Consider the following 27,088-nt stretch of genomic DNA (forward strand, 5'->3'; position numbering starts at 1 on the left):
AAAAGCCCAGCATCAGGAGGGTGGACTGAAGGTCGAAAAGTCCCGCCACTCCTGGAGCCTTTATTTCACACTCAAATTTGGGCCTTTCCTTTCTGGGGAGACGGTTCTGGCTCTGCAGAATCAAAAGCTGTGCTGACAAGGAGGTGGTGAGTATCTGGTCCAGTATTCATACATCCACAGACAGAGACCAGTTCATTCCACAGTGCAAAGTCTGTGGAGCCCCCCAGTAGGTGGTTCATATTTCTCTGAATATGTGGAAATAAAAGAGCAGTTTTTGCATCTGTTCAGCAGACATGCAGGATTTGATGCTAAGCATTTACAATGCAAATCAAAACTTAATTGGTAACATTTCTTTTCAAACACGGTCGTAGGTATGATACACAAACATATGAGTACCTATTTTCATGGTGTGGAGGTGGTCTGGGCTGTGACTGCACTGGATGACACAGTGAAGGAAAAAGCCTAAAGCTGGTCTGTGTTACCAACCCCTGGACATCCTGCCTGCAGCTCTTTAACAAGCCTTACTTTTTATCCACTCAATGTGCTGCATAATGCATTAGTTCAACTTTCGTCTGCTTTCTTGCGATGAGTTAGATGAGAGGATCGATACCACTTTTAGCTTAGCTTAGCATAAAGGCTGGAAACAGCTAGCCGGGCTCTGTTCAAAGGTAAGGAAATCCATCTGCTAGCACCTCTGAAGCTCACCAATTAACATCTTCTGTCTTGTTTGTATAATCCATACAAAAACCAAAGTGTAAAAACATGATGGTCGGGTGTTACAGGGGGTCATGTGGAAGAAGGCAACACCCCCGGACAAGAAATAGTCGCTGCACAAAACCCCTCATACATAATTTCTGCAAATTAATGAGATATAACTTGCTAATCATTAATAATAATAATAATAAATGTTATTTGTTGGCACCTTTCTGAGCACCCAAGGACACCTTACAATAAAAACATACAAAAATATGAATAATACTACATTAAAGTTGAATAAAATACAAATAATACAACATTAAAAATAAATAATCAGCTGTAGAGGAGTTGATTATCTTTAGAGAGAGAGGTTAGCTGTTTCCCTCTGTTTCCAGTCTTTATGCTAAGCTAAGCTAACAATCTCTTGGCCCCAGCGTCAACAGATGTGAGACTATATCAGTCTTTTTATCGAACTCTCACCAAGAAAGCATTTAAGCACTTCTCCCAAAATGTCAAACAAAACGTAATGACTGCCTTGCTGAAACTTGTCATTTCTGTTGTGTGATAGGTATTCTACCACAGTCTTGTTGCCGCAGTGGTGATTCATATCATTACTGGTTTGCTGAAAGCACATCTGTCTCAGTGTATCGTCGCAATGTAAGACATTACATTTTATTTGCCATCTGGAGAGTCTGACCTTCAGTACCTGGGTTTAGGTTTGGTGTCAATCTGAGCTGTTGGGTTGGCTTTGGGAAATGTAATGTCAATTATTGACATCCCACCTGCATATATAAACACAAAAACCTGCAAACGAACAGAGCAGGGACATGCCACCTTTGTTTGTGCCAAAGTAAAACCAGATAACGAGTGTCTTGTCTTATCCCTTGAGGACTCACTCGTTTATGGATACTATACAGCTGGTCCCTCAAACCATATTTGATGCTTGAAGAAGTTTCAAAAGTGATTGCTGTTGCTTATTAACACAGCTTCCTGCGGTTGAGAGATTCCTTCATACCATTAAAGTGGAAAACAGCCGCAACAGTGTTTCCCATATCTGAATGTCTGGGAAGCTCCACGTAGTACATCAACAGACAACAGCTTTATCCTCAGTGCAGTCTTTGGTCATATCAGATTTAATACTGCCAAAACTACATGAGCTAATGACTCCAGGGCCCCGTCTTAAAATCACGCACCACAATTTTACCTCAATAAGGCATGAACGCACTCAGTAAAGACTCCTAACATGATCTGCTGTGCAGCTGCAACTGTGTTTTCCTCCAGCAGATGACAGCAGTGAGTCAGTGATAAGCTCAGAGCAGAAAAAATCATTGTTTGTACATTTGCTCCAGAAATATCTCAACTTTTATGAAGCACACATACAGTCAGAAATATGGTATCTGTCAATGGTGTGTGGTTGGGCTACGCTTTGGTCAGGTCCTGTGGCATGACAAACTATGGGTTTATAGATCAAATGTGACAAAGAGAACATTTAAAACTGTAGAATTCATGGTATTTCATGGCGGGGCAATTTAAAAATGTGTGACATTTTCATGAGGCGTATAGCACCTACACTGATTAGTACAAATGACATTTCAAGTAGACCTACACACATTCTAAAGTCTACATACATAATAAGAGTGTGCAGACCTGCTGCTGCTGTATGACTTCAGTCTATCAATAAAGGATAGAAAACATACAATTGTAGTATTATTTCATTTCTTTTTAGTTATCATAATTTAAAAAAAAAATAAATAAAAAAATTGTGCATTCGAGAGTCCACAATTTCAAATGAAAAGGCCCGTTTTGACTTTACTGGTTCTGTGAGGACTTTGGTTTCAGTTTCCATTGAACAAGCGTGCAACTTCTAAATAATCTGCGTCTAACCATCACGGATGTCTTCACGAAGATTCCCCATCAGTGGCTTCCTTGCTAAAATGTTTAGATGTGTGAGATTTGGGAGAGGATGTGGAGCATTCGGGAACAATCCATGAAGCTTTTTTTTTCCCCTTTTCTTTTTTTCAATTTTCGCCATAATAAACTATTTGTAACCACAGACGCAGTGAGTCGTACTTTATGTCGTCATCATAATAACGTAATTGGGCTATGTCTCTAATGTGAGACATTGTTTGAGCACTGTAAAAACATTTATACTCTCATAACAGCGCGCGCACCCTCCCTTCGCTCTGTCCCTCTTGACTTGGTGACAGACCTAAAAGCCTTTTGTTGCAATCTTAGCCAATAGAGACGGATTACGACACCGGGCAGCCGAGATATATAAAGAGCCCCTTTTTGACCGCACTTGCACATTTTTCAGTGACACTTCTGAACATTCACACACCTCCATGGACTAAATTGTACAGAAGAGCCCAAAACAACCATTATACTACACGTGAGCGGGCTATGCATTCATCAGACAGATAATTTGTTAACTTTCAATCAAAACATACCGTACCGAGACACACTGGAACGTACTTTTTGTTTTGTTTTGTTTGCAAATTCTCCTGCTGCAAAAAAAAGGCAACTTAGGGGTGATCGTATTGGATTAGATGCATGTCACTGATTCCCTGCCTTTTGTAGGATAAGGCAAGGAGCGGCGCACATCCGACAGAGGGGATATAACGGGATAAAGCGAGTAAAAAGACAACAAAACGAAAGAAAAAAAAGTTGCATTGCCTGGTGTCCACGCATCGTCATGCCGAGGTACAACTTCTTACTGTGCTTGATGGTGCTCATCTCCCTGGGACAGTCGGGGAGCGATGAGCCCAATCTGCTGCTGCCTTCTTCCAGCGAGACGCCCACGGATGCCGGGCTGTCCCTGCTGGACGAGGACGCCGGTTCCCACGAGTGCTCCGCCTGTGTTTGGAGGGAACAGAGCAAAGTGCTCAGACTGGAGACCATCAAGTCCCAGATCCTGAGCAAGCTGCGTCTGAAGCAGGCGCCCAACATCAGCCGGGAGGTGGTCAATCAGCTGCTGCCCAAGGCGCCTCCGCTCCAGCAGCTCCTGGACCATCACGACTTCCAGGGAGACGCGTCGTCCCAGGATGAGTTTATGGAGGAGGATGAGTACCACGCCACCACGGAGTCCGTGATCACCATGGCCTCTGAGCGTGAGTAATAGTTTACAACCCAACAATATTGTCTCCAAATGCGTCATGCGCGTAATTGCGGAGCAGGCCTGCTGCGTGGACAGCGGAGCCTCTGAGGCTCATTCAAGTCAGTGACCTAACCTACATTTTGAGATTCAGATTGGGGGGGGAGTTCCACTCTGTGTGTCTGAAGCGGACTGATAATATTGGCTAAATGTCTCTGGTCAGCTGTGTGCCACGAGTGTCAAAATAGGCCAGGGATTACGCGTGAACATGATAGATCAATAACCAGCAGCATAAAGAGCCTCGTCACTCTGAGACAGACAGCTACAATATGGCCTGATGAACTTTTGTTTTCATGATGATGATGATGATGATGATGATGATGGAGGGCTGAGTCCTGCTGGAGCAGTGTCTGAATATTGAGCTGCTGAACTCTTCAGTCCACCTGCTGTCATGTTCAGACTTTCTCTCTTTCCGATTATGTGTGCGTGCGTGCGTGCGTGCGTACGTGTGTGTGTGTGTGTGTGTGTGTTTGACAGGGACTAAACGCGTGACAGGCCCGTTTGAATGTCAAGTGCATTATTAATGATAATGCAGCATTTGGCTGGCAGCCGCATCACTTTACCCTTTCTATATTTTTTCTGCGGAAAGGCCCTGAAATCTGAAGTTATGATCACGTCGTGAGGCCCTCTGATCACTGCCCCAATTTGCTCGCCCTCTTATAGTTTCCCATAAATCCACAGATAAACCACAGGCAGGCTCCTTGGAGACATTTTATAAAATTACTGTTGAACCCTGGCAGCTGTGCTCTATCGCTCTTTTATAGGAGGCTCTACCGGTCTCCCTGCTGTTCATCGCAGTGAGAAAAAGTGTGTCCAAAAAGCTGCTATTGTTCCCCTCATGCAGCGGCCCCCCTCGGCCGCACTTGCCTTTTAAATGCGAAGTTTATGGGCGCAGCTCGTTTTTTTTTCACCACGGGTACACAAAGACAGAGAATCACTTAGGGTCGAGGGGAGTGTGTGACCTTTTCCTGGCGAATCGTGGGGTTCAACAACATTTACACACGTAATATATTCTGCACAAGGCGGATAAAACACACTCCAAATAATCATTTTTTTCACTCCACAAGTGAACAAAGATACGCCTGTGTGCAGGAGACTTTGGCCCTATGTGTTGCATCTATCAATGCCTCATTTTAATATCTATCTATCTGGCTGAGGTGGATTTTAATGTCTTGCCGTTTAATAACACTTCCTGTCACCTTACCTGACAGCCTCACCTGTTATAGCAAATCAACCCTCACATGAGGTGTTGTATGATGTGACTCAAATGTCATCTTTCCCATTCTTATATCTAAGCTGTTAAACAATTGTTATTTCTTTTAAAGATGACCAAAAATCTCTGTGAATCTTGTGCATGTTGTAAAGATAGTTTCCTCTGACTGTTGTTTTTGCTCTGGCTGGATGTGAGTGATGTGATGGTCTAAAGGAGAATGGCCCTCAGCCGATGTTTTGTATCTTACAGGTGAATTAAGGAGGCATCATGAAGCTTCGCTTTGTCAGATTTGTCAGCCATGTTGCTTTATGTGGCTGTTATTTTTTGGACATTTCCACAAAATAATCAAATTAGTTCCTCAGATTCAAATGCAGCCTCATGCTAAAGCCCTCTATCTGTCTGTCCATCCATCCATCCACCCACCCATCTTGCTATCCGTATTTGTGTTGCATGTTCACAAGCATGTACACACAGGATGTATGTGACACTGACAGTTGTGATCTCTCTGATGTGCAGATCAGTCCTTTATTGGATGATTCCCCCTCCACCTGTGAATACAGACAAGATAAAAGACTCTCATCTGCACATCACATGGCAAATCAGCAACATCCTCAAACTATGTTTCTGACTGTTTACCTCCCAGCCTGAGCACTGCCACACACACACACACACACACACACACACACACACACACACACACACACACACACACACACCATACAAAGTGATTTGATACCTTCTCAAGCCAGAAAAGGGCATTATGCATGACGCGGGCTAATTGCGTATTTCTAGCGGCCTCTTGCCAGCCAGAGGAGCTAATGACTGACATTACCGCTGTATCTGTCATGTTACAGCACTTCCTCTCTGTTCTGTTTGTCTCATCTCTTTACGTCAGCTGCAGTTTTTATCATCTGCTCCTTCCCTCTCTCTCTCCCACCCCTCACCCCCTCCCTCCACCCCCCACTTTCCTCCCCGTTAGCCCCCTCTCTCCTTCCTCTTCTTTTCTCCAGTACTCATGGAAGAGTTGAGAGAATGAGTGCATCTCTTTTGCCTGTGGCGCCTTAGTGATCCCACAGGATTAAAAGTGCCTTTTCTGTCTCTCTGATAGAAGGAGGACTTCAAACACTATTCCCTGCGCACCTCGAACCCAATCACCCTTTCACGGTCGTGCACACTGCCTTTGATGGGCCATGTGGGTTCACACAGTACATACTGAACTGGACCTGTGCCAGAGTTGCTTCTTAGTATTCACTCAAGGTACGTGGGTGCCGCAGTGGGGGTTGAGAGGGTCCATGCTTCCTGGTCTCTAATTACTATGAAATTTCATGGAAAAGTACAGCTATTTATATCATAGTGCGGCACTAAAACATCTCCCTCCATACAGTGTGTCGTGTAGGTAACCGCTCCGCTCGCTGTTCATGCATAAAAACGACTCTGTTTGGAGTTTATCAGGGTCATTTTGTAGTGCAGCATTGTGAACGAGGATTGATTTTTATTAACAAATCTGTTTGCGTTAACGTATGAGCGGAGCTGTTTGTATATTGATTGATTTGTGTGTGTAATTGTCCATGAGCAAGCGTGCAAAGTGTGTACTTTGGAGCTCAGAGTGTTTTGCCTGAGGTGGGGTTAGGATTTGACCCCACTAGTCGCCCATTTGTCACCTGTCCAAGACATTTAGACCAGACCTTCCTCAGCCATCACCGACCTCCTCCTCTTTCTTTCACTCTGTCTCTCTGTGGATGTTTTGATGCTGATTAACTGCGCACTTTTCAACCGTTTGAGCAAATACTAAAAAACAAATTATTCTGCCAGAGCACATCAGGAAAAATATCTCAAGGGAAGTGGCACCTCTGTGGACTAACTAATACTCGTGGTTACATCATCTGTTGCACAAGAACTTAGTTTAGGCTCTTTGTGAAAAGCTGTCTTCATCATCTTTGCCTTTAAGCAAACTTATTTTCTCTTCAGTGACATTTTGAATAAATATTCATCAATATTGTCCAGTAGTGGAGAATCCAGCAGAGAGCAGCACTCGCTTACCCTCCCTTCAAACCTTCATTCCATGTTTAAATTTCATCTCAGCAAACAGGCATTGACATGTGTCCACAACGCAGGAAATCATGGCTGTCTGCGAGGAAAAACTTTACCTTTAAATGAGTGAAAACTGAGCTTCGACACATTTCTAATGACCATTCAGCTATACTTGAACCTTTTCACTTTGTTAAACTATTTTATACCCACATTTCATCCTGTCCATTATGATTGTGTGTAGGCTAACTTTAGGAAGTGCTGTACTGGTATTATTATGTAACCCTGTTAAGATGAAGCACATTCAGTTCAAGCACAGGCTTACACAACTCTAGAGTACATGAAAATGAACATCTACACACATGTATACAAATCTATACAAATTTCCACATGTGCACACTCGTGTAGACACATGAGGATGCTCTCACACACACACACACACACACACACACACACACACACACACACACACACACACACACACACACACACACACACACACACACTCTCACAGTCACACACACACTCCAGAGAAAAGTTCTCCTATTGACAAAAAGGGTCACAGAGTTCACAGCTATGTGATATATTGGAAGAGGAGACTATTAACCTCATCGGGTCTCTTTCTTTGGCAGCAAAGACGAACCGGTAGTAACTTGAACACTTATCCCCCACCACACACACACACACACACACACACACACACACACACACACACACACACACGCTCACACACACACACTCATCTACTAACCACTCCCACAAAAAAACAAGTCTTTTATAGTGTTGACCCTATAAAAGGGTCATTTCCTGAAGGTGCAGGAACCATAAAAATTAAGAGGGAGAGCGCTAAAAGGACAGAGCAGCAGAAGTCGGACTGTCTTCAGCTCACTGGCCAGTGTTTGCTGGAAGTTGATGACTATGTGAGGTTTTTATAGATTTATTTATTCCATGGAGGTCTCAGTTTGACGATGACACCTGTTCTCCCTGTGTAGTTGCTGGCATCAGTTGAGGGAAAGATAAACTTTGGTGTTGAATTGTTTGGACACCGGGGGGCACGACCGCTTTGTTTGAAAAGAAGTAAAAACTTAAGAAAGAAAGGTCTGTAGGACTGTAGAAATTGCACAACATACTGTCAACTTTATGGGTAATAAAATTTCAAAGGGACCAAAGTCTATTAATACAGGGACAAAATTTCCCCAGGACCTCAGGAATCTCACTCCTTCCACCCTTCTTCCCCTATTCCCACGCTCCTGTGTACCAGTCCCTGCAGCCGGTCTTTCCTCTTGGCATTAGGGAATATGTTGCTTTGGAATTTAATGCATGCTTTCCCAAAAATACAATGCTGAAGTGGGGAGAATGGATGTAAGACTGCATTAATGTCAGTTTGGAGGCGTGGCTGTGCTGGAATATTTTTTGTCTCCTTATTAAAAAAAAAGGCAATCTCTGCTTTCGAGCACTGGTGAGCTCCTGGCTGCTTCTTGAAAGGATTTCAAAGAGTGTGATTGAGTTAGGTGCACGGCTCATGCTGCGGGTATGAATGGGGGGTGGAGGGAAGAAGGGAGTGAGTCCGCAGGGAGCAACAAGCAGCCCTGTCCTATCCTAAAGGGACAGAAATCATGGAAGGGTTTTATAGGTACAATTAAAAAGACCTGAAACAGATGTTATGTTTCACTAATAAAGGAAATAATTACTTCACACCAGTAATTAAGCCCTGTGTAGGGACATGAGTAAGGAGGAGGAGGAGGAGAAGGAGGAGGAGGAGGGGAGTGAAAAGATAAAATGGAGATCATTGAGGGGATTATTGTTGATGGATGCGTTCAGGCTCTGTGTGGTCATGTGCGAGGAGCTGCTGAGGATCAGTTTATGGAAGAGTCCATTAAATCTAAGAGGCGTTTAAGAAAAGGAAATGCTGCATGGGCATAATGCTGGATCCCATGAGGGAGCCACTGTGTTGGAAAGAAGCACAATTAACAGTGGATTACCTCACGATTATCGACATGAAAATTTAATTAGCCCCTTTTCTGCTGCAAAGGAGAGCAGCTTCTCACTGTATTTATCACCTGTGGTTGTATTTCTGCCTGCCATACCCACATCACCCCAGGAAGTTCATTATGGCAGTTATGAAAATGCATAGCTGAAGTGATTTCTTTGGGGACAAGCGCCACATTTGATTTATATATCATACAGCGCAGATGGATAAAGAGAAGCTCATAAAGGGAACGATGGATATTTTTATGTTACTTTGAAATTCGCGAGGAAATCGTGTAGGCAGGAAACACTGCCTACAGGGTTGGGGGGTTGGCATGATCTGGTCACACTAACTTTGTCTTTAGAGGAAACTCTTGGCTTACACTCTGACAGATTTGGGAGGTTAGTGAGTGTGCTCAAACAGAAAGATTTCCAGGGAGAGATATGGCATATTTTCTGAGCATTTAAGGTGACGAAAGTGATCAGCGGTCGGCATGTGTTTGATCTATATGTGTGAATGTGTTCATGTAAGAAATCTGACCTGCAACAGTGAGTACATAAATATGAGTCAGTCGCCCATCATGCCATAGCAACATGCATGTTTATAATTTCTTTTGCTGGATTAGATGGACTGTTGTACAAGGCAGCAGGCTGAAAGTTCAGGAAGGTTTATTGAAACACATTAAGCACAGTTTGCACAGGAGGCATAAGAGAGATTAAATAATGGGGAAAAAAACACTGGAAACACCAACTGAATTAGAAAAATCAAACAGAGGTGACTGCAGGATGAAAGTCTTGTGTGAATACTGGCATTAAGATTGTGAGCAAACTAGTTTTTAACCTGCTTTTAGACATGATCATCTTCTTATATATTTTGGAAGTTAATTCTAGCTATGTGGAGTGTCATAACTAAATGGTGCTTCTCCATGATTAGTTTGGATCAGACACCAGAGAGTCTCATGACGATTCATATGATACAAGACAAAGAGGAAGTTTTGTCTGTATCTGAGCATTGATTTGCTGAGTACTCTTTTTGCTGAGTCAAAGGGAGCATTATCACACAGTCAGAGAGATACATGTGGATGTCATCTGCATATTTAGGAGAGGTGTTTTTATTACTTTGTGTTTAAAGCATCAAAAGTCATGCACAGTGTCATGAACATGGGTGGCACGGGGGCAGATTTCTCACCTCAGTTCTCAGTAGCGATACCTGCTGGTTGGTCATTCATTCCAGAAAACACAATTGGCTGGGAAGCCGGTGAGGGATCCCACCTTTGTCAATGCACTACTGACAACGACCAAACCCGCTGGTCCTCAATGTCACATGTGTACTGTAATATAAATTCCTGGAGCTGTTCTCAGATGGACTGTGGAGAGTCAGACCTGGTTCTTATTCTGGTTTCATTGATCTGCATTAGTGTTGATCTCTGTTTTTAATGAATGTTTTTCTTCAGAAGATTTTATATTAACAATTGAGTCGCTGTTCTGAAATCTAAATGTGTTTATACCATAAATGTGCAACCCTTTGAAAAGTAACTGTGGATAAAGACACCAATATGTCACCAGTCAGAAACTGATCATCGAGGTCAAACTTGTGCAGAGTTTGTTAGCCAGTGGTTATACAGCATGTGTTGTTGAAGTTCACTTGTAGCTTGTTATAGTGTGAAATAGGCTCATAGATTGGCAGGTAGAGTTGTAGTAATTTGGTCCACCAAAACCAATGAATGAATTCAGCCAACTTTTTGTGATTCTGCTCAAACAAGATCACAGTAGATGATCAGCACTCATGCACGTTGGGTTAGTTGTGCTTGTTACATTGAGCAGTGCTCCAAAACTGAGTCTCAATGGACCCAAAAGCTGTTGTAGTTCTGTGGGCCAGCCGTGTTTCAGTCATGCACAGACTTCCTTTATCACCTTATTCCACAGTGCACAACTTGATGACCAGCATTGGAGTCTGTTAACACAGCAGTTTTTTCCATTTCCATTTCCACGATAGATGTTAACCAGTGAAATACCTGAGGAGTATACAGCACATTATCACCTATCACTGACACACGGTCAGCCTGCGACTCAAGAGAGATCTGCGTTACATCTGCAACAGTTTTAAGTTTCTGTCATCATGAATGATAATAGCCGAAATTCTTACCATATAATTACTCAAGTGTTTATTCTCTTCCTTCCGTTTTCCATCAGTCACCTCTGGGCTCCTGATTTGACTGTTATCAGGCTATTGAACAGGCAGTCAAATCGGTTGCTGCTGTGCTACATTCCCGCTGAAGCCCTCGCCTCAGGGCTTCAGCCATTTCTGAAACGATTATCTCACAGGAGGGTCACTTCCAAATTGAATGCCAGAGACACTTGGATAAACTCACAAACTGCAGCACATTTCAGACTAGGTGTAAGGATTAAAACTAATGTCCAACTGCTGATTTGTATTTTGCGATATGTTTTTGCAAATGAAGGTTCAGCTGATTGACAGAATTTTTAGAGAGTAGATGCAATCACACTATCCTGATGTACTTTGTAAAATTTGTCTGAAACTCTCAGTAGGAGGAAAATATAACTGTGAAATCTATATTTATAACCACAATACAGAGGCACCATAGTAGCTCACCTGGTAAAGCGTGAACCATGTATCAAGGCTCAGTCGTTACCCAGCAGCCCTGGTTTGATTCCAGCCTGAGGCTCTTTGCTGCATGTCATCCTCTCTCTCTCTCTCTCTCTCTCTCTCTCCCTGCCTTTCCTGTCTCTCTGCAGCTGTCACTATTATAAATAAAGCAGAAATACTTAAAAAAAAAAACAACAACAACAACACAATACAACAAATACCGTTTAAAAAACATAATAACAAAGCTACTTTGAGCTGGTGTGACTTCACAAAGCTAGTGCTTCTTTTAGTTTTGGCTTTGTCATTTTAGTTTAAGGAGTAAAATGTTCTTTCTCTGTACTTTTACAAGCATGACATGGAGTTTATCATTATGATCAGAGGCTATAATGCAGTGGGTTCAAACATGAGCATCCCTCAGCTGTGATAGTTTGGAAATAAAACAACTGATCTCTGGTGTCTTAGACTTTCATCTTGCAGCGTTGTTTCCTGTAAATACAATAAGAAAAGAACGTGATGGCAGCGCTGAATTAGCACATCTTACCATTTACTCATAATCTTGTTTAGAAATCTGCTTGTGTCAAAAGTTTGGGATTGAACTTTTGCAAACAAAACATTGTCCTCTGACGTTAGCGTCTTGCGTGCATGTGTGGATGCACACAGACACAAGCGGTGAGACCCCAGCATGCTTCCTGCTGTCCAGCTGTCCACCTTATTGCAGTTCACTGCACGCTCGCTCTTTTCATCCTCTGTCCTGCTGGAGATGTCCCGCAGACATTCCCCTTATAATACAAACAAATACCATAACCCCAACACTAAAAACACTGAGCTGTTCGCTGAAGACAGTCAGTTTGGAGCTTGTGAATGTTGTGTGTTTATGTGTGGATGCATATTTCCCTGTGTGTGTGTGTGTGCGTGTGTGTGTGTGTGTGTGTGTGTGTGTGTGTGTGTGTGTGTGTGTGTGTGTGTGTGTGTGTGTGTGTGTGTGTGTGTGTGTGTGCATGCGTGTGCTTGTGTGTACATGTGTGTGTTCACTGAGCTAGAACAGGGAGCATTAGGAGGTGTCTTTTGTTGCTCCTGGGGGGCTACTGTGCTCAGTCCTAATAGGAGTCTTGTGCCTGCCGTTGTCCCAGGGGAGGGCTTCTGAATGAGGGGGTCTAACTTCACACACCCCCCCGCTCCTCCTCCATCCCCAGCTCGAGCCCGGCCTCCCCCACCACCCTCTCCCGTCCCTTGGGACTGGCCGAGAGACAAAGAGGGAGTGGGGCTGGGGTGGGATGGGATGTTTGAGGGGGTGCACTGTGGCCCCTGTCTTATTAGAAGGGTCGTGAACGTGTCACGATGATTAATATGCCGAGGTGCGTGGGGATACCCTAGAGTCACATTTATTCAACATGAAGGCTCCCAAACACACACTCACCACAAAATGGCACATTTGCATTTCCCATTAAGAAAAGAAAATATAGATATATATGCAAATGAAACTCCTATCTAGGTTTATACCATTATGCATTATCCATTTGGACAATAACAATAAGTGACCATTTCTCTCCCCACACCATTTCAGCAGCAGACCTGACTGGGACAAGTTACAACATGTGTATACAATATGCACACGACTGCCTTTTGAGAGTTTGGATAAAAGAGTGAACTCTAATGAAATTCTTTTCAAATAAGGGATAGATGTGTAAAGGTCATTTTTAAATTAAGACTATCGAACATTATTGTCACTGTGAAGCAAATTCATCATTTAGTTTACTTTTTTACTTTGCTGCCTGATATTTGGCAAACAATGTGAAGTCATTTTGATATAAGGATATGAAGCAGTTCTCGGTTCTCAGCTCTTAGGCTCACACAAGAGGCTTTGTTATGTATTTTGTCCTGTTTTGATCACTGGATGGGCTCCTTATAATTGCAGTAAGTATAGTGAGGTTGCTCCTCATAGCTGAAGTTGATTGCATGGGGATGCGTGGGATGCAGCAGCACAGAAATCAGTCTTCATGAATACAAATTAGAAACCTTTGTGAACTTATTGCTTTTTTCTATATGTGTTGTGCAAATCAAAGATGATTAAATAACCATTTGACTAATCAAAAATCTACCATTTTTACCACAATGCAAACATTTAAGCACTGTCACTGGTAACATGTGTTAACTATTCATTGTATAACTACACCTTGACTTCCCCTCTCCATCTGTTTCACTGGCTCCTGCCCCTGTACCCCTCAGTAACATTACTGCATTTAGTTATTAAAAGCATTTAACTTTGAAACAGGCCAGGGGTGTATTGAAATGGACAGATGGCATGGTGAATAAACCCTTATATTCCATAAGTCTCCCCCAACATGCATGTATAGGAGGCTCTGGACCAAGTACAGGACACAGGTACCCAGGGAGTCCACCAGATGTTTGATAGGCTCACCTGCAGGCCTGCTGCGTGCTGGCAGTAAAATTCATGCGCTGCATATGCTGCAATTATACCACAGGGAAATAAGCTGCTGTAATAATGAAGTAGGCTGGAAACATGAGGAGGGAAAGCAAACAAGCCTGTTTCCTTTGGAAAAACACAGCCTCTGTCCATTCTTACTTGCTTTTGGTTGCTTTTCTGGAGCTTCGGTTGTACTTGGTTTTTACTTTTGTAAGTAAAATGAGCAGAGTTGTACTACTGTATACGCACTAGTTTCTAGCTTCATCTTCAGTTCGACTGAAGAGAGGGGTGTTATTGCCCCAGTAGGTGGTGCTGGACGCAAATAAGCATTCATATCCTTACTGCAGGACTGAAATCAGAGCGTCAAAACACTGACCAAAGTGAGCAAATTAAGTGAGGAAATTAAGCCATAAAAAAGTCCTGCAGTAAAACTGTGTGAGCTCTTTTAATAATAATGTGTTATGGCAGCAGGAGCAAAGTTAGTGCAGGTAGAAGGATTAAATGTCTCATTGGTTTTCTAATCTTTACAAGGTAGCTTAGCTCGCTTTGCACAAGTGGAACGCTCTGCCAAGATGCTGGGTGTCATTAAGCTGCAGGCATGCATTGTCCACAGTTTTCCTCTTTACTTGTGCACTTACAGGACATATAAAGGCACAAATTGATTTCACCTATCAATGCAGGCATTGTTTAACATGACGTAGCTCATGTGTTGTGCATGTGTGTTTAATAACCGGGGTCCTAACTGGATCACGCTGTACGGGCTCTGCTTCTCGGATTACTCCTTCTCAAGAAAGGCCTCTGCTCCAGAGACTGAACCATTTCAGCTCTGCAGTGTTTGCTGCTGCTGAAAAAAAAACACGAACTCAACAAAAGCAATAGAAAAACTGTTTGCAACGGAAGAGCTGGTTGTGTGTCAGTCTCCCATGTGCAACGATTAAAAACAACAAAAAGTAGTAATCATAAGCAAACCCCAAGCAAACTGCAGAATCATTCATTCCCAGTTTTGTGCTGATGAGCAAACACAACACCACCCACGTTAATTGCCGTGACCCCAGCAACCCACCAAAAGGAACATTGACATATTGTTTGTCCAGCGTGAGACACTGTATAATTTACACTCACTAATGACTGTCCCTGGAAATACAGGCTGAAGGACCACGTCTGTCCCTGGCTTGGCCCTTATTCAATTTTTGCCCAGGACTCGTCTAATGGATAGTCCATCTGTACCTCAGTGAATTCATATCCCTCAATGCATGCCCATAATTCAATTACAACACTTGTTTAGTGTAAAAAAAAAACAGCCTGCTGCAGTGTTCTCTCCTGGTCAATTGAGGTTTGATAAACAATTCACTATTGGCTGGAGAATCTCCACCCTAATCAAAACAAAAACAAACTGTGGTGGATTCAGCGCTGTTGTGTCTCTGAGATTTTAAATGATTCTCTGGTTAACAAAAAAAAGCCAAAAGTGTGTTGTGAAGAAAGACATATTACCATTGCCATGGGTCGACCTTGACCTTCAAACTCAATCTGGCTATTAGGGCAGCCCCTCCCCAGCACCCCTGAGATGTAAAGAGGCTGACGGTTTTGACCCCTGATCCCATTTCTTAACTAGGCTGAGATGCCAAATAACCTTTTGACCCAGGAAGCATTTTCAGGTTGCCTGAGCAACCTCAGATTTGGCAATGATTGCCGGGTCCATACAGTTTTTTTATCTGCTTTTTTTAATGGAAGAACAACAAGACTCATCTGCAAAAATAATGAGAGAAAACGGCAGTTTATTTGCTGAAATCTGGGTTGTAATATGTCAAATATGCTCAGAGAAAATGGGCAGATTATATATTCTATTGTACTCTGTTGGCACATTATTATGCCAGATAGATGCGGAATAAATTTCCCTTAATAAATGAACGCTTTACATGGAAATGAATGTATGAATGCAATGGATGGATGTCATGAATCAGATGGAGATCTATGTAAATGAACCATGTGCAGATTTGACATGTGGTGCAAATCACAGAAACACCAGAGCCGAAGGATCATGACAGGAATAAATCTGCCTATTTTAGGAGACGCCTTGTGTTCTTTGACATAACCCTTAATCCACACCCCAAATATATTTCCAGCAAGGGTGAGCCGCTAAAAAAACTTCAGATGTTTTAATTTCGCTAGTTGTAACGTAGGGGTAGACCATTTCATTGTACTGACCCAGGGGAATCTAAGGTTACCATCTGGCCACTGGCCACCATTACTGATCCTTGTTTTAATATGCAAATGTATCTGTTTGTCCAACCTTGATGTAATCACAAATGTAACCTGACTGAATGGACAAAACAACAAGACCATGTGCACATATGATAACCGACAGCCTTCATGCAGATGTGGCTAAAATGAGCAGTCACACAGAATGGCAGTTTCCAAAAAAAAAAAAAAAAAAAAAAGAGCAGTGCTCAGTCAGTTTAGGTGCTACAGTTTTACTATGTCATGCTGTGAAAGGAATACTGACTGATCTCCTCTGGGTTAGTGTAGGTTAGGATGTATGTCTGTAAATGATATGGACTCCAGGTTTATGTGAAGTTTTACATCCTTGTTAATATTCATAACAGATCAAAACTCTTTCTTCTAGAAAACAAGCAACATGCTGACAACAGCAGTGTCTTAATAAACTATAAACTGCATGATAATTCACACATTGGAGTCACACAAACACCTGCCAACACATTATGATCAAAAACACATGCACATCTTTCTTGAGTCCAAAAAACTGTAAGTGGGATTTCTACCTGCCGAGGAGTCGCAACACTGCTCACTTTAAGATTTCTACTTTAATACATTAGGAAGAGTATTTTTCAGGCCCAAAGTGTCCGTCGGATGAATCAATCAAACTGTCATTAGAAGAAATAGTTTTAGTGTCTGATTGACTGCTTTCATCTGCTTGCGAATCATCAGTAGTGTTTCATCACTGTGCTGAGGGCCATGTAATTCAAAAAGACTGGTGATGGATGAAAGCACAGTGTCCAATCAGTGTCCTCTCTTACAATAACTCTACCTGTCTTCATGTGTCGCTTCATGCAGAACATTGTATTTATTAGTAATAAAAGAGGAAAGAGTTTGCACTTCAATAAAACGTTCCTGTTTGCTGTGTCAAACAGTCTGAGCTAATGGTGGTGACTCAGAAAACTGCTGAGAGATGTTGTTGATTCTGTGGCCCTTTGGGAGGAACTTCTCTTATATCTATATAAAAGCCCTTGCTTGACTCTATTAGAGACATTCCCTTTCAGTTATGTAGCTGAATATGATTGTATTCATTAACCATACATGAATTAGAGTGTTACGATTGGTTCCTTTGATGGACGACTGAGCATGAGTGCAGCAGGGATGCTCTTTTTTCATACTCTGCGTTTTCAAGAATTTCCTTCAGGATTAACAAAGTTCTATCTTTATTTGTGTGGGTCAACTTAGATATATATTTCTGTACATTGAGTGGATGAAAGATGGTGCGTTTTGTTTTGGAGCCAGTGATGCAGGAACAGACAGAGAAGAGCTCCACTTGCCAAACCCCGAATTTCACCAACATTCTAGCAGTAATATTTATCACCACATTGAAGCATTATTTGGGGCATTTTTCTGCCTTTATTTGATAGTGGAAATTAAGAAGATGACAGGAAATTAGGAGAGAGAGAGAGCTGGGTAATGTCATCCAACAAAGGTCCCTGATTGGACCAGAACTGGGGACATTGGCAATTCACAGCCAGTGCAGTGTTCAGTGCTATTTGAGTGATGCTGATCTTGATTGTACACAGTTTACTGCATATACAGTACATATGTAAATGTAACTGTCCTCCTCTCCACAGCGGAACCCCTGGTGCAGGTGAACGGAAAGCCGAGCTGCTGCTTTTTCAAGTTCAGCCCCAAACTGATGTTCACCAAGGTGCTGAAGGCCCAGCTGTGGGTGTACCTGCGACCGCTGCAACAGACCTCCACCGTCTACCTGCAGATCCTCCGGCTGAAGCCTGTGACGGAGCAGGGCAGCCGCCACATCCGCATCCGCTCCCTGAAGATAGAACTCAACTCCAGGGTCGGCCACTGGCAAAGTATTGACTTTAAGCACGTGTTGCAGAACTGGTTCAAACAGCCCCACACCAACTGGGGAATCGACATCAACGCCTTTGATGAGAGCGGCAATGACCTGGCAGTTACCTCGCTGCGACCCGGGGAGGAGGGGCTGGTAAGGACCCTCAGACCTGTCCCTGGGGCAGGGGGGGAATCATATCCATTGTAGCTCAGATGCTGCTAATACATGCATTGAATGCAAATTCAATCAAGGGAGGGCAGCCAAAAGCACGTTAGAGAAAACACCTGGATTCAAAGAGAAATGTGGCCGTGTATTAATAACCGGACTGAACCTCAGTTGACTTTCTGAATCTCTCCACACCTTTTCTTTTATTCTCTATGACTGTCAACTCTTAAAATAGAAACAAACCTGCACTCAGAGCAATGTTTCTGTAAAGCTGCATTCATTCTCAACGCCTGAATCACACAGTCACACTGTGAAGAGAACAGCTTCCCCCTCACTTACGGCACAGGTTCACCGAAAACACAGAAATATATTTGTTATTTGACTTTAAAGACACTGATTGTCAATATGCACATAGAAAGGGGTGATTTTAAGCCAGCTGGGAGTTAAAAAACCACCATCCTCTAACTTCTGGCTATAAATGTCTTCAAAAGTCAAACATTTAGTTCGTTATAATTGTTGCAAGAGATTTTTGGAGGCTGTTTACATTTAGGAATGGAGGAAGAGCTGCAGTCTGAGTCATATAGAATTCAGTAACAATATACTACTTGAAATGGGGAGGTTGTAAACCAGCCATGTTCTGAAGCTTGTGTTTTGGACTACCATCACCACAACAGTCACTTTGAACATGCCACTCATAAGAACTCTATATTTAGTTCAGTCCAGAGAAAACACAGCTGCTTTGTTTGGATCTGCCTTCACCAAAGTCTTCACCGCATCCTCTGCTGCTAAGTTATTCCTCATCTTCAAGACTGCTGCTAACTAATGCTGGAACACATAAACTGCATTATAATGTGTCTCATATATTCATCATAGTTTCTTTTAAAAGTCCCAAATTTAATGTTCATCTTCTGTGTAGATGCACTTTTTTCCAATTTTGTAGCTTGCAGAGCTTTTTTCTGTCCATGTCGAAAACTGAAGTTATTCCTGCATGCACAGTTAAAGAATAGGTAAAAAAGATCCTAACCAATGTTTCTCTGAATAGTTTGGGCGTTCCATGACAGATTTTCACCTCAGGCTGTGGATCATTTATCCTCATGCTGAAGGGATGCTTCTGGGCCCCTGAGAACAGGATTTTAAAAATGTACTGGCTTTATTTCTCGTGTAATGGATGGGTTTGCACGAATGAGTTCAAACTTCAGTGTTAAAGCAAAACCATCCGTGCACCATTAATCTAGTTAGAAATCCCAGAGTAACCGCGGCTGACAGTTACATACAACATCTATGTTGAATTATGTAGGCCAGTCATCCCAGTTAAGCAACGCCAAATATTTACCAAGTGGTCATTTGGGTCAGATCTTCACAACACATATCAGAGGTCAGCTCTGGTGTCTTGGCCAATAAATCGCTGCCCTCTGAGCACACAGCAGTGTGCAATATTATTCTTGAACAAAAAAAGGAAAAGATCAAAAACACAGGCAAGTGTACCAAAATAAAACAAAACACAACAAGCAAAGAAAGAGTCAAACTCTGTTTCTCCCTGATCCTCTGGGTCTTTTTTCCTGCAACAAAAGCCCTAAAGGCCAAGCTGACATGATCTCACCCCGATGGCCTTTTAGCTTATTTCCTCTTTTGAATGCGTCACAAAAAACTGTGCTCGAGCCCAGCTGGAATCACTGTGGGGAGAGGAAGGTTTTATTAAACAAACATGATGGAGTAAAATATTTGATCCTCTTGCTTTGCCCAAAGGTCAAGGTTATGGCAACCTGCAGATGACCTCCTGGGTCAGGGATCGCTGGGTCAGGCAGGGAAATGTTTTTCCCCTCTAATCTGAGATGTTGGTCGACTTCAAATGCACTCCAGTGGAAAAAATGACAAGATCTGATTTAGGAAATAGAACATTAAGAAATTTGAAATGTTTGTGGAAGAGTTCAAATATATTATTTTGAATTCCACAACATTTTCAGAAGCATGGATGCTCAAAACCGACACTGGCTCACCTAAATGGAATGCACTCGTTTCTTTAATGTTATCAGTGACACCTCTGACTTTCCTGCTGTGCCGAGCCAAAATGTCTGCTGTCAAAAAAATAGATTCTGTTGTCATAGTTACTAATCAGGTCAGATTCTTGCTTTATAAAGCAGTCAGCTGACAATTAGGGCTTTTTCATTTGCACTTTTGGCTGGAGTCAAACCTTGCCGTTCTGATTTGCGCTACCCTTACCTTTTAAACACAGTTGTGTCAAATCGTGACACCTAAAAGTGGGTTATGAGGAAGTCAGGTGGAGTTCATCATCATTCAGCGACATGGTTAATGGCAGACATAACAGTAACTTCATCAGTTTCAGTCATCCATTTTTCAAGTAATAAGAGATGCCAAACAAAATTGTATTGTACGATAAGTAGGTGGTTATCAACAACAGCCCTGTGGGTGCTGCTTCTAAACATCAGTTAAAGACACACCTTCAGGCAGGTAGCCGTGTTACAATGGAGATGCAAATCCCTGCCGAGCCAGGCTCGTGCCAAGTTAAACCAAGTCAAGTCAAACCAGAACGTGTCAGGAAAATGGATATAGAGGGTTTTACTGAAAGTTTAACAGTTAACTGTGTCAACAACAAAGCTTTGTGTCTCTGACCGTGGTCTCAGGACTAGCACAATGTTTCAAGAGTCTCTAGAACTGATTAACATCTGCTGTGTCTGGTGAATGCAGTTAACTGCTTGGTGTGATGGGAGACTATCAGGATGTGATGCTGATGTCGGGATGTGGGACTGAAAACTACTGCACTTTAAAGCTCAGTAAAGCTCAGGCATTACTAATAACATTAATAATAGCTCTGTTTTATTCACGTGTCCCACTAAGCCATGATAATGTGACAGTGAGCCAGCATGCACAATACCAGAAAACTGGAGCAGCTAAATGGAATGCAGCCTTCACTCATTTCATCATTTCCACCTGTGCTTTTGCTGCTGTGTCGTTAGTGAAAACAGCTTGTTGGGCTGCTGTAGTAACAGTTTATAGTTGATCATCAGTTTGTGTTTTATAGTTGCAGAAGTCATTTATTTTGTACTTGGACTACATTTTGATTACTGGTGTAATTGGGCAGGAGTAATTCTTATGCATAGTCACATTTATTTTAATGTACATACATGTTTTAAATTAAGTTTCTTTTCTATTGTTATCTCTCTTGACTAGTTTTTATCCTGAAATTACTGCATTAGAAGACTTATTTACTTTTCTCTTTGTGGCCATTTTTGTGAACACTATTATTTATTGATTGATTCTTATGGTACTAAGGTATCAGAAGAAGTCCAGTTAGTTGTCGTGTTTCTGTGAGTTTGCAAGTTAGCTGACACATGGATTGAACATAGAATATGTGCAGTTGTTAATTGATTTGTATGCATGTGTCTTGAAGAAAAAACAAATTCCATATGCAGTTGAAGCTCTTTGTTCTCTCAGCATGACAAAGATATTATGTACAAACGAAACAGACATTTTACCTTACATTAGAAGGAAAAACACAGGTTAAGTTATACCAATGAACCATCATAGACAGCACCCCTAGAACTGGTCAATCTCAATAGGATGCAGCCATTTTTAATATTATTTAGTGCACATGTGAAGAAACCAAAGAATTCCCTCACTCCAGATTACTGTAATCATTTTACTAATGGTGTAACTGCCCTCAGACCCTCTTAAAGCAAAATTAACATGCCACAATATGTCAGTATGTCTTCTTGGCCATGTTCAAAAATTCACCTACCGGCACCTTTAAAGCTCTCTGATTAGCACAGGGTATCTTGTCTGTAAGATCTACACACAAACAGAACTGTAACAACAGACCTTTGAGATTTTAAGGAGACTTAAATGCAGTAACAATTTCTCGGTAAATGCCTGCTGGGATATGTAACTTCCCAACTGTTACTGTTGCAACTTTTCATTTTACGCTTCAATTTATGTACAGATGAGGGCTACATTTACACTAAAACACTCTCTGTTGAGACAAGTGTTTTAGCATCATTTCCGAAATAATCTCCATCCATATTAACGCACCTGAAAACACATATCACATAACTGTTCGTGTACACTGGTCAGGCATGTGCTGATTTTAACAGGAACTGGAGAGCAGTTGTTGAGCAGTTGTTCACCTTTACGCAGAGCCACAGAACAGCTCTTTTCTCACTTATTTCTCTAAACTCCAGGAGATACAATGCTCACTGGCTGCTGTGACTGTTGACCCAACAGACAGCAAACTCCATTACTTATTATGTAGATGTTTTTTAGTTTGGTGGGTGGACAGAATTGTCAAATGTTTGATGTGTTTTCCTAATTGATATGTCAGCCATATTGTTGCTGTCGTTCTCTTATAACCACCTCTTTCTCTCTGTCCTGCCCCTCCTCCCCCTGATTCCAGCAGCCGTTCCTGGAAGTGAAGGTTCTTGAGACGACCAAACGTTCTCGGAGAAACCTCGGCCTGGATTGCGACGAGCACTCCACCGAGTCTCGCTGCTGTCGCTACCCTCTGACTGTGGATTTCGAGGCGTTTGGCTGGGACTGGATCATTGCCCCCAAACGCTACAAAGCCAACTATTGCTCCGGCCAGTGCGAGTACATGTTCATGCAGAAATACCCGCACACTCACCTGGTGCAGCACGCCAACCCCCGAGGCTCCGCAGGACCCTGCTGTACCCCGACCAAGATGTCCCCCATCAACATGCTCTACTTCAATGACAAGCAGCAGATCATTCACGGCAAAATCCCAGGGATGGTGGTGGATAGATGTGGCTGCTCTTAGGCTGCAGACGCACACTTGTGTGCAGCCACCATCGCATCAAACCACCCAAAACCCTTATGGAGCTCTCCCCTGGCACCAGAACCCACTCCTCGGCACCAGATTTCACTTTTGCTCAGCCACAAAATCATCTCACTGGGTTTCCATTTTTCCAGTAATTAAACTGATTCTAACTGTAAAAAAAAAAAAATTTAAATGAAACATGAATCAAAAAACAAACTGAGTGATGGAAATACAGTACATTATTAATGATTTAAAGAGGTTGTCCTTGTGGAGCAGCTTCAGAAAACGGTAAATGAGACAAAACTATGTTATAGAGTATGTGTTAGTTTTGTGGGTTTTTAAAGATTTTGTTTTTTAAATGGCATCTTTGTGAAATGTCCAGGTTAGTGGATTGAGATAACAGGAGACATAAGCATTTACAATATTTTTAAAGCAATTTCAGTCCTGAAGTGAGTTTGGAAATGCTTCATTTCACAGATACACTTACTTACGGGTGAGATTTGATCCACAAAAAATGTTTGCAAGGGGGCATGATCAGAATTATTTTGCAATCCATCACTTTAACAAAAAGAACAAAACCTGTGCTAATGTGAGAACAGTTTACCATTAGAAGTACTCAGTATAAATCCAAAATCTTGTTTACACATGTTTAGAGATGTGCTCTAGAGATGTAAAGTGTTGAGGAGATCCAAAACCAAACCTATACCCTCTATTAATGTATAACACCCCAGTGTGACATTCTCGAGTATCTACGAAACCTTTTACAGTTACTTTGATCTTTTTTTATTTGTAGTCTTGTAAAACTCAAAAAGGAAAAGGGAGAGAGGGGGTTATACTATTTAACTCTATCTTTCAAAGTGGTTAATAAAGCCAGTATAGCTATTTTTGCCATTCTGCAAGAGTAGACAATACAGATTTAGGTTTCACCTGCACACTAAAGTCTAAAACAATACTGTAATGTAGATGCACTCTGAAGTCATTTGGCACCGCCTGGCAGATGAGGAGGAGCAGGATCCTGCAGGACGACAAGAACCCGACAGATCTCCTTTCTTCAATCTAACAAAAGAAAATACACTTTAATACCTTCATCTTTTGCATTTAATGTTTAAAACAGAGAAGTAAATGCACTGTTTCATAACTTGAAGAGGCCTGGGACTGAGCATGTAATAACAAATGGAAAGCAGAATCTATACCCTGAAATAAAACACCCGAGGGTGTCAGTATGCTCAAATGTCCACCCTGCTGTAACCTGAATGAATTATTGAGCAGAAGATAGCACAAACATAGCAACAGTATTACCACTAGCAGTGCACACACTCGTTCTTACAACAGAGTTCACATCACACACAAAATATGCGGAAATTAAAAAAAGAGCATTAGCTTTTTTGCTCGAATCAAACCAGTTCGTTCACTTTTTCCTCAATACTAGTTTCAGAAAAGATGGAAATAATGCAAAATCCTTTAACTGCAGTACTGTACTCAGAAATGATAGCTTTTATAAATCACAACAAACCACATAATGTGCAAAAAAAAAATAAAAAAAATCAAGAGAATGTAACTCAACCACTGACTTTAGTTCAGAGAACATGTTTCATTGCATTTTGAAATGCCCCCATCCACCTCCACCTCAAGTGTATCGTCAGCATCATAATGGAGAAAATATTGTTAGTGCTTGAACACAGAGTAGATTAGTACGCTTGAAGTCTGTCTTTGTCTCCTGGATGTCAAAGCAAAGATATCCTTTTGTTGTAAACGAAAGCACTATGCTGTTGGATAAAGGAAGAGCCTTCTGACATTATATATAAATGATATATGTATATATTTAAAAAAAAGGGGTACAAAAACCTTTTTTGGGGCACTCTACCTTACCAACAATAAATTTTGCACTATGGGACGTTCATGACGTGAGGAGGTAAAGTGTTGTTTGTGTTTTACCAAGCACAAGAGAGCTTGTACAGTATAGGATAAAAAAAATAATTAAAAAAAAAACTATTCAAGCTTCTGGTGATCAACCATATTCTAGAGAGGTTATCACTTCTTTTTGATACCATCACGCTTTCCTGACTTTTGTCCGAAGCGGGGGCCTGTCCATACACTCACACACTTCTATCCAATCTGGAACCTGGACATACTGTACCAGCGGCCTGAAAGGCCTCCTTACCCACTTTGGGTGACAAGTCATGTGTATAATAAGTGTCTGGATCAATGAACATAGAATGCTTTAACTGGAAATGGCCCACAAAACCAACTTAAATCTGTTACCATGTTAGAGAGACTGCGTCCTTTTGACTTAAACGATGTGTCAACTGTCTTGCGTCGACACGTTTTTGCCTTTGTGTGTATTTTAAGTGAAAGCACCCATGTAAGTATGGGAGGAGTATCCAGGGATTGTTAGCCAAAGTAGAGGATGACATGTTGTGTGCTGTAACTTTTGTGATCGCAGGAATATGCTAGAACATTTTAAAGGGAGGAAAAAGCTGGTTTAGGGGCAGTGGTTGGAAGTGATTCAACTGGTCAATTCTCTATTTATTAATAATAATTACAATGCATTTCAAAGTCTGTCTACCTCACTTTAGCCCTCTAAAAAAAAACCTTGCTTTTTTTTAAATTTGTCATTGATTAATCTGTGCAAACATTTAACCCATAAGAACCCCACCCACCCACCCACCGCAACCCCCCCCCAAAAAAACGATGAAAACCACAGGGTCCCCTTGCTCTCAGGTTCAGATGGAGTTATTTGACAGAGTGACTGATGGTAGCAGCTCTGGTAATGTGTGGTCAAAAGAAATAATTAGCTGTGCCCACATCTATGGCTTGTTGAGGAATTGCATTTTGAATTTTAGTGTTTGTATACTGGTATGTGTGAGAGTGTTTTCATATAAATATATGAGAGTAAGAAATCTCTATGTAAATACCTACCCAAATGTTGACATTTATGATGTTTTGGACAGGTTCACCGCTTCTAATGTTTTTCTCACTTTCCCCCTTCATTCCTCTGTTCTTTGTGTAGTAAAAAATCACCCCAACTTTGTAGTTTAATGGTTGTGCATATGAATAACTGTTCAATTGTTATTTTTGCCTTTTGTTGTTTATTTACTGTCATTTTTCTTTTGTACAATAAATCATTTATTTAGCTTATGGGATTTGTTGTTTACTTACTGAGTCAAGTGCATCTGTTTAACTCCTACCTGGATTGGCTTCCACCAGTTGTTCTTTCTTAAACTCTTTGTTATGTACTTGAAAGTGGTTGCTCAAAAAAGAAGAATAGCGAGTATTGTCACCTGATTCTGCAGTTCTCCACAGTTCTATTACTCTTTTTGTGTATTTTAGCTCATTGCAATGAATTTTTAACAGAAAAATCTCTGATAAACACAACGCAACCTGCCCAGCACCAAACAGCAGAGAAAGTTAAGAGATTAGCCAGTGAACATAATGGAGCTTTTAACTATTAAATACCCAGCTTTTACCCTCAGAAGTTAGTAGAAACCAAAAACAACACATATCAGGAGTGTGAATATTTGACTTATGTTCATCAGGTGACTACAAACTCATCTCCATATTCATGCTAATGTTGCTCCATATCTGCTACATGTACAGGTACAGGTACGCTATATCAACTTAAAAGGTCAGTGTTATGTCAGTTTGTCTTCACAGTTGGCTTCAAAACTGACCACAAATCAGTTATGAGATGTTGTGTAAGCACTGTCTTAGCTAGTAAAGACTCTTTCCCCAGTCGAAAGCTATCAACCACAGGAAGTTGCTGTAAGAAGAGTTAGAAGTACCATGAGACCAAGCCAATTATGCTAACCTAACTTGATTCGGAACGTTTGCTCTTATCTTGCTTTATATTTGTGAAATATCGTGAAAACTTCAAGTTGACATCATTGTTAAACAACCTTTTGATCAAGTGTCTGGTCAGATGTATTGACCATCACTGAAGGCTAAAACAGATAACAGATTAGCTATTATCTCT

The 27,088-nt window shown here is 41.6% G+C and overlaps 1 protein-coding gene across 2 annotated transcripts; it reads left to right on the plus strand.

The window, feature by feature from the left end:
* The first annotated feature begins 32 nt into the window (after positions 1–32).
* gdf11 (growth differentiation factor 11) lies at positions 33–26,253 on the plus strand. Of its 2 annotated transcripts, XM_070958326.1 has the most exons (4): positions 33–146; positions 3,274–3,803; positions 17,941–18,314; positions 22,735–26,253. In XM_070958326.1, exons 2-4 carry the CDS (start codon positions 3,389–3,391, stop codon positions 23,113–23,115), a joined length of 1,170 nt encoding a protein of 389 aa, XP_070814427.1. In that variant the 5' UTR covers positions 33–146; positions 3,274–3,388; the 3' UTR covers positions 23,116–26,253. The 2 variants fall into 2 exon arrangements, with proteins under 2 accessions (XP_070814427.1, XP_070814429.1); XM_070958328.1 differs by lacking the exon at positions 33–146 and having other exon boundaries at positions 2,999–3,803; positions 22,738–26,253.
* Positions 26,254–27,088: the final 835 nt, after the last annotated feature.

This window comes from Chaetodon trifascialis, chromosome 3 (assembly GCF_039877785.1).
Source record: "Chaetodon trifascialis isolate fChaTrf1 chromosome 3, fChaTrf1.hap1, whole genome shotgun sequence".
Classification (NCBI taxonomy): domain Eukaryota; kingdom Metazoa; phylum Chordata; class Actinopteri; order Chaetodontiformes; family Chaetodontidae; genus Chaetodon; species Chaetodon trifascialis.

Excerpts from the sequence above, each read along its gene's own strand:
- gdf11 (XM_070958326.1), top strand. The coding sequence starts at position 3,389 with ATGCCGAGGTACAACTTCTTACTGTGCTTGATGGTGCTCATCTCCCTG. Across the intron at positions 3,804-17,940 it reads GATCACCATGGCCTCTGAGC|CGGAACCCCTGGTGCAGGTG; the intron begins GTGAGTAATAGT and ends TCCTCTCCACAG. Across the intron at positions 18,315-22,734 it reads GACCCGGGGAGGAGGGGCTG|CAGCCGTTCCTGGAAGTGAA; the intron begins GTAAGGACCCTC and ends CCCTGATTCCAG.